Source organism: Brassica rapa, chromosome A10 (genome assembly GCF_000309985.2).
Source record: "Brassica rapa cultivar Chiifu-401-42 chromosome A10, CAAS_Brap_v3.01, whole genome shotgun sequence".
Lineage (NCBI taxonomy): Eukaryota > Viridiplantae > Streptophyta > Magnoliopsida > Brassicales > Brassicaceae > Brassica > Brassica rapa.
In genome coordinates this window covers 6,312,865-6,320,425 of record NC_024804.2, presented here as the reverse complement: position 1 = coordinate 6,320,425, position 7,561 = coordinate 6,312,865, and the positions used below count along the sequence as shown (strand labels likewise).

Genomic DNA, 7,561 nt, shown 5'->3' with positions numbered 1-7,561 from the left:
AAATAGGTAAAAATTAGGTACTTTTAAACCGAAAAACCGATTGGGACCCGAACCCGAAAGTATATTGGGTTGTACCGGTTCTTTGAAAATTTACTAACCCCGACCCAAACCCGATAGAACCCGAACCGGTCCCGAACCGAACTTTCATATAATCCGAATGGGGCTGATTTTGATAAACCCGAAAAACCGAAACCCGATTGGATAAAACCGAAACCCGATTGGGACCTCGAATGCCCAGGCCTAATCAAAGTTGTATCTAACAAAAAAAAAAATTAATTACGCATTTCTCTCTCGTTTAAAAACTAAAGAAAAGTTCAGCTCCGGCGGCGCGTGAACACGCATACCGGGACTGGAGGCGACTTCTCTTCCCCTACTCCGCTCGTTTTTCGTTTGCTTCTCAATGGTTTCTTTTTCCTCACTGTCTTGCTTCCGATTCTGTCACGAAAGGAGTCTCTGGTTTAGGTCTTTCTTACGTAGAGATTCGATGCCGGGAAGCTCTCTGATCATGGTTGGGGTCTTGGCACAGAGAGGAGTGGTTGCTATCGGCGTGAGTTGCCTTTTTAGGGTTTCACAAGGGGCGTTTTTCTATTCGCTCCTTGTAGAGTGGACGGCACGTTGATGCGGTGGTTAAGCTCTGTTTCTTAAATATGTTAGTGGGTTTACAGATCTGCTTTCTTTGGTTGTGAATGGAGTGTTGCCGGCAGTTGGTTTATCCACGGTGTCGTGGAGAGTTCCGATCAGTGTGTTGACAGCTGAGGGCTATGGAGGGTCCTTTGCTCAAAGATTTGCGTAGTCAAAGGAACACACGTGTGTCGGGTCCGGTGGTGGTGTATTGTGGAAGTCTGTCGTGTCACAACTCACATTCGTCGTCCATGGCTTCTTCAGTGTGGTGCGTGCGATTTCCTCTTCGTGTGATTTTTCTCTTCCCGGTATTAGATAGGTTTCATTTTCACTGGGACTTATATTAGGCAGCTCTTGGTTTCTTATTCCAGTTCTCGGAGGAGGCGACTGGTTTTAATTGAGGTGGATGCTTGCCTCTGTGTTTGCCTTCTGTTTACGGTGACACCAGTCAGAAAGGACCATATATCAGTGCCGTGAGCCTGTGTTTGTTAGCTCATGGTGAAATTCCTTTCCAACACTGTTTTTAAGGTCGTTGAGCTCTTTCGGAGATAAGTTCACCCGTCTATTTGTTTCCAATTTTTAAGCATTCCATAATTGGTGGAGGCTATCATCCAACTTCCATTAGTGCGGGTTAGGCGATGGAGGCGGGATTGCACAGTCAAGTTTCTTCACAATCTTCGGGTTTGCGTCTTTTCCTTTTTTCTTTTTTTTTTCCGTCTGCGCTTCAATGTTGGTAATGGTTACAAGCTTAGAAAAACTCATAGAAAGTTAGCTAACTCTAGAGACGACAAGCTCAATCTCACTTTCTTGTGATCATCGTTGAAAGTATAGAACGACAATCGATACTCGAGGATATTAGATCCAAACTACTGGAACGAAGTGATGGATCGAGCGAAGTTAGTTTTATAAAAGAATTTAAATTGGTTGATTTTATGTAATTCGATTTGTAATTGGGACTTTTTATTCCATTTTTTGGTTATTGATGTTTAATAAAAAGATGAATTTTTGAAAAAGAAAAAAGAAATATTCATTAAACAACAATCTTGAAGAGATTATTTAGAAAATTTTCATTTAATACAAAATCAGATCAAAAATTTAAATTTGGACAATTCTTTCAAATAGCCTTTTTAAGTTTTTGTCACAAAATAGTCTTTGAGGAAGAAAATAACCAAAATAACCTCTTTTTATTTTGAAATTTTTAATATTTTTTTTAAATTTTAAACACCATTCCCAAAACTCCACCACTTAACTCTAAACTTTAAGTCTAGATTAATTAATCGTAACCACGCGTCTGTGGTCAGGTGGTCAAGGCGTTCCCTAGATCCCCAAAGGACCCGAGTTCAAATCCGTACCACACCAAATTTTTACGCGCGTGGTCACCAGAACTTTTCACATTTTCTCGGAAGAATAGTTTACTTTTTTTATATTTTTTTAGATTCGTTAATCATACGGTAAAAATATATTTTTATCTTTTAATAATTTTTTTTTTAATTTAAAATTTTTAATAATTAATTTTTATTTTATTTGGAGAAGTAAGCAAGCGGCGGGGGAAGTTAAGTCGCGATCAAAATCTTCCGATCAAAATCTCATTCCCTTTCTCTTATTCCTCTACTCAAACCCTAATTTCTCCCTCTACGACTCCTTTTGATTCGAAAGAGATGTAAGTCAATTTGGATCTCGATTTGTCCTTCCACACGCTTTATTTGTGATCTCGATCTGATTTGATTTGATTTGGTACTTGTTTCAGGTCACAGGAGGAGAAAGCAATGGAAGCCATAAAAGACGCTTTGAGAGCTTTGCGGCAGCGCCATCTTCTCGAAGAAGGAGCTCATGGCCCCGCCATTTCTGCGCTCTCTAAACCTATGATTTCTCAGGTACCTTGTTTCGATTAATTTAGCTAAAAGATTAAAAGATTGAGTGATTAAGGTTCTTTTATATGATTCTTGCACTAGTGAATTATCTAGTTTCTCATTCTTTCTTAGATTGGTTCGTCTATATGCATGCAGGGATCTGAATGGAAGGAGAAAACAGAAAAGCTGGAGATAGAGCTACAGCAATGTTACAAAGCGCAATCCCGATTGTCTGAACAACTCGTGATAGAAGTAGCTGAATCCAGAACTTCAAAGTCTTCTTTACAAGACAAGGAGTTGTTGATTCTTGGCCTCGACAAGGACTTATCCCAAACAAGGTCAGAATTGTTTTCTAGTGACTGTAAGGGATTATGTTGTGCGGTTCTTAAAACTATGCTTGCATTTTAGGGAGGAGTGTACACGGTTACAACAAGAGTTAGAGGAAAAGACCAAGACGCTTGATTTACTTATTACTGAAAACAAGGAAGTCAGATCTCAGCTGGAGGTGATGACTAACAGAGCTCAAAAAGCAGAGTCTGAGAACAAAATGTTAATTGATCGGTGGATGTTACAGAAGATGCAGGATGCGGAACGTCTTAATGAGGTACTTGAAGACTTTATTTTTTTACCCACCCACTCTTCCTTTCCTTGATATGGTTAGCTTTGGCTGAATTCTCTTTTTTTTTTTCATTTCCTTGTTACATAGGCAAATGCTCTCTATGAAGAAATGCTAGCTAAGCTTAAGGCCAATGGTTTGGAAAATCTTGCTAGGCAGCAAGTTGATGGAATTGTCCGACGCAATGAAGATGGAACTGATCATTTTGTTGAGTCTACCATCCCGTCAACATGTGGCCACCGTATCCATGCTCACGAAGGTGGCTGTGGTTCGATACTCTTTGAATACAGCTCTCGTACTCTGTTTACCGGTGGGCAAGCCGGACCAGTAAAAATGTGGGACACCAATAGTGGGTCTCTAATCAAAAGCTTAAACGGTTCCCTTGGGAATATACTTGATCTAGCCATAACCCACGACAATAAGTCCCTGATCGCAGCAAGCAGCTCTAACAATTTGTTTGTGTGGGACGTTAACTCTGGTAGGGTACGTCATACTCTCACAGGCCACACAGATAAAGTATGTGCTGTGGATGTGAGCAAGTTCTCCAGCCGACATGTTGTCAGTGCAGCTTATGACCGTACTATTAAACTCTGGGATTTGCAGAAAGGTTACTGTACAAACACAGTGCTCTTTACCAGTAACTGCAATGCGATCTGCCTAAGCATAGACGGGCTTACGGTATTCTCAGGCCACATGGATGGGAATCTTAGGTTGTGGGATATTCAAACTGCGAAACTTCTGTCTGAAGTAGCTGGGCATTCTTCTGCTGTAACCTCTGTATCATTGTCCCGGAATGGAAATATGATCTTGACGAGCGGGAGAGACAACGTACATAATGTATTCGATACACGGACTTTGGAAATTTGCGGGACGTTGAGAGCATCAGGGAACAGATTGGCGTCGAATTGGAGCCGGTCGTGTATAAGTCCAGATGATGAATACGTGGCTGCGGGATCTTCGGATGGAACGGTGCATGTCTGGTCTATCTCCAAAGGCAGTATAGTGAGCACTCTCAAGGAGCAAACATCTCCTATACTGTGTTGTTCTTGGAGTGGGATCGGGAAACCATTGGCATCGGCTGATAAAAACGGGTATGTCTGTACTTGGACATGATTGTTTGATTACTCAATACGTCTGTGTTCAAAAGGTGTGTTTATACTCTGGTCTGGTCGTGTTCGTCTGATGAAGTGTTTTTTGTATATAATTGGTTTTTTTAATGTTCATTTGTTTCAAAAAGACAATAAACACCCAATGCAACTCTGGTTTTAGCACTATAAGCACACTGCAAATAACCCATAACAATCATCATCAATAAGCTCGCTCCTAAGCGTCTCTAATATGGATGGATATCCAAGTGCTTCCTCTGCTTTTGTTTATATATTATTGTATACAATGAAATGTAATCGTTGTGATCATAAGAATCCTTATTGCAAGAAGAACTTTAATCTTCATCTTCCACCAAACGTATTATCCTATATATAGTTTGTTGATAAGTAAACTCACCCAATCTCTTCATATTTTAAGGGGACAATTTAGTCATCTCTTGCCCTCGCGACTTAAGACATGATCAAGAAGCTCCTTTGGCAGCTCCTTGTTGGCCTGCAAAAGAGAATTTGGTTTTGAAAAAAATTAGTGACAATTAACACAAAAGCGAATGAGACATTAAAGTTTTTTTTTTGCTTTACTTGGAAGTGCCTCATGTGAAGTATTGGTTCACACCCAACATCCGCAATGAGTTTTCCTTGTGGAGTTTGTCGTTTGAATCGCTCTGCTTTGAATCCTCCGATTACATTTTCCACATCAGGTAGATTTTGGCATACTTTCAAGAGCGAGTTGAGCGAATTCATCTGCATCATTCATCACAAAGGGTTATTACCATTTCTATTAAATGAATGATAATTACAAAGAGCAAGAACTGACCTTCATATATGGACATGAAGCACATCCACCATGAATAGAACAGCCTTCACCGCCTGCTACTCCTGGTACAATCGGTAACACCGCATCACCAACATTAATGGAGCTTGGACCTTTTGGGGAAGAAGTTTTTGACATAGAGTCTGATGAAACCGGAAACACTACTTCAACCTTCACTTTCGAGTTAGCAGAAGAACCTAGCAAACTCCTGATCACCGCGACAATAGATGTTACCATTCCTGACTCTGTTCCTAGAATAAACTGGAGATGGTCATCGACATCTCGGTCAACTGCTTCCTGCACCTTCTTCTTGATGAAGTCTAGTATGTTTTGTGTGGATCCTACAACACCCATGTCTCTTTTCTTTGCTTCCATTGCTAATGAAAACATTTCACCTGGAACCTCGAGGTGTGCAGTAAGAAAGGCGTCACAGTACATGTACTTTATCCTCTCCACTACCTCGTGACCGAACAGGTGATGCACAATGCACGTTCCTTCCTGCAAAACAGAATCATATAAGCAAGCCTGTCTTCTGACCCGAACAACAAAAAGGCAAAAGTTACCTGGAAATAGTGAAGACGAGGGAGCAATGATTTAATGGAGTCTAGGTTGTGCTTAGGATGAATATTGGCGATCTCTTCATCAGTCATCAAAGTCATCTGCTCGAATAGCTTTACAATATTCGCTCCCATGTAAGAATCAGGACCGTACCAAACATTTAACTCGGGCATTTCAGCAAACGCCTATTGCAGGAGACGAAGAGAGACTTTTAGAAGATTAAGATGAAGAAAAAGAAAAAAAAAGAGAGTTTTAAAACAAACCTGGAGAATCGTCTGTACAACATTAGATGAAGTGCAAGTAATGGTAGGTACAAGCTCGTGAGCAAAAGCTTTTGTTTCCAGAGATGTATTGATATAAACAACATGCAATGAAGGAGGAGAAAGAGAAGCAGCTTCGAGATAGTTCAAGTATGCAGGAGCAGAAGCAGCATCAGCTAGTGAACAACCAATGGTCTCATCTGACATTCTGTACACACCAACCTACAAACCAAATTTTATTTTATATAAGAAGCAATATAACAAGAAAAAAAAGAAAGAAAGATAAAAGAGATGTATAAACTTGTCTAACCTCTCCAAAACCAGCTTGATCAAGGATGGCACGCACATTTTCAGACATGAAATCAACACCAAGAACTGTTATGTACTGACATCCAGCTTTAGCCATCTTGACAGCTGCATCTGCCATGATAAGAGAATCAGATATATAGATATGTGGCCAATGCTTCTGAGCAGCAGTCAAAACCCCTTGCACTTCTGGATCCATATAGAAATGAGCAGACACTCCAATCTTCTTTTCCTTCAGCACCTTGACTAGTTGTTGAACCCGTGCCTCCTCCGGAAACAAATATTTAGCCTTCAAGTTAAACCAAAAAACAACAAATCTTAGCAGATGAGGCGGAGCCTAGTAGATAAAAGCTAGTTAACTAAACCATTGTAACATCAACAGAATGTAGTAAAAACTCAATCTTTTCCTTCCAAACAAAATATAAAAACAGAAAAGAAAAGTACATGACTTATAATACAATTGAAAAAAAATAAAAGATCTTTCTTTACTACAACATCAAACAGAAAGAAAAACAATAAAACTGAGAATTTAAAAGTCTGACCTGAGCTTCAGCGAAGCTACCTTTAGGCTCAATGCCATCAGAAGTCAACAACAGTGAAGGAAACGGCTCAAAGGTCGGAGCTTTTCCTTCCTTCTCCGCCACGAGCCGCCGTGTCTTCTTCTGCATGCTGACAAGAACGTTGTGCCACGTGTTAACCCTCGATCTCTCACCACCCAACAGTCCAACGTTAAGCTCAACCAAATCCTCAGTCTTCAATTCCATCACTTCTTCAGGGGTGGCAGAATCAAGCAACTGAATCAGACAGGAACACATCCCTTTGGACACATCTGAGTCACTGTCTGCCCAAAACCGCATCTTCCCGTCTTGACCTAACTCAGCGTCAAGCCAGACCCGAGCCGTGCAGCCCATGACCCGGTTAGATTCGGTCCGGGAGGAATCGGGCATCGGAGGGAGGAGGCTCGCGTAACGTAGAACCCATCTGAGCCTATCGATTGGCTCTGTGAGGGATTTGAATTCTTGGACTAGTCTCTGGAGAACGAGCTCTGTGGTTTGCGAGGAAGAAGAAGAGGTAACGGCTGAGGTTGTGAATGGAGATGTGTTTAGGTGTTGTGAGGGAGATTGAAGACACTGGAAGGATCTATGGAGAGGAGTAATGGCGTGAATCCTCCTTGGGGAGGCGAAATTCAGAAGGGTGGTTTTGAAATTAGGACTAGGGTTCCGAGAGAGGACGCAAGAGGAAGAAGAAGAAGAAGTGGGTGTGACTGAGAGAGCTAACGCCATTAGAACACAAAAAAAACCTTGCGATTCTGAAAAAGTAACAAAAGCTCTCTTGAACCTTTGGCGATGAAGAAGGTGTGAAGTAGGAGAGGGGATGGTGGGGAATCGATGCTCAATGCAATATGAAAGGCGTTCCACTTCGAAAAAAGTTTT

At 41.1% G+C, this 7,561-nt stretch overlaps 2 protein-coding genes across 2 annotated transcripts; one reads left to right on the top strand and one right to left on the bottom strand.

The window, feature by feature from the left end:
* Positions 1-2,147: 2,147 nt before the first annotated feature.
* LOC103843869 (autophagy-related protein 16) lies at positions 2,148-4,339 on the top strand. Its single transcript, XM_018655601.2, has 5 exons — positions 2,148-2,281; positions 2,369-2,495; positions 2,628-2,809; positions 2,880-3,075; positions 3,178-4,339. Coding segments are annotated over exons 1-5 (1,530 nt in total). The 5' UTR covers positions 2,148-2,279; the 3' UTR covers positions 4,201-4,339.
* A 37-nt stretch (positions 4,340-4,376) lies between these two features.
* Positions 4,377-7,498, bottom strand: LOC103843868 (quinolinate synthase, chloroplastic). The gene is made up of 7 exons (XM_018655600.2): positions 6,671-7,498; positions 6,133-6,417; positions 5,826-6,044; positions 5,568-5,747; positions 5,008-5,502; positions 4,773-4,934; positions 4,377-4,686 (listed from the first exon to the last, which is right to left on the bottom strand). Exons 1-7 carry the CDS (start codon positions 7,409-7,411, stop codon positions 4,624-4,626), a joined length of 2,145 nt encoding a protein of 714 aa, XP_018511116.1. The 5' UTR covers positions 7,412-7,498; the 3' UTR covers positions 4,377-4,623.
* Positions 7,499-7,561: the final 63 nt, after the last annotated feature.

Bases quoted from the DNA above. Each gene is read 5' to 3' on its own strand.
- LOC103843869 (XM_018655601.2), top strand. The intron at 2,496-2,627 runs GTACCTTGTTTC...ATATGCATGCAG, and splicing joins CTAAACCTATGATTTCTCAG to GGATCTGAATGGAAGGAGAA. The intron at 2,810-2,879 runs GTCAGAATTGTT...CTTGCATTTTAG, and splicing joins AAGGACTTATCCCAAACAAG to GGAGGAGTGTACACGGTTAC.
- LOC103843868 (XM_018655600.2), bottom strand. From the start codon at position 7,411: ATGGCGTTAGCTCTCTCAGTCACACCCACTTCTTCTTCTTCTTCCTCT. The intron at 6,045-6,132 runs GTTAGACAAGTT...TTTGGTTTGTAG, and splicing joins ATCAAGCTGGTTTTGGAGAG to GTTGGTGTGTACAGAATGTC. The intron at 4,935-5,007 runs GTCAGTTCTTGC...TGAATGATGCAG, and splicing joins CTTCATGTCCATATATGAAG to ATGAATTCGCTCAACTCGCT.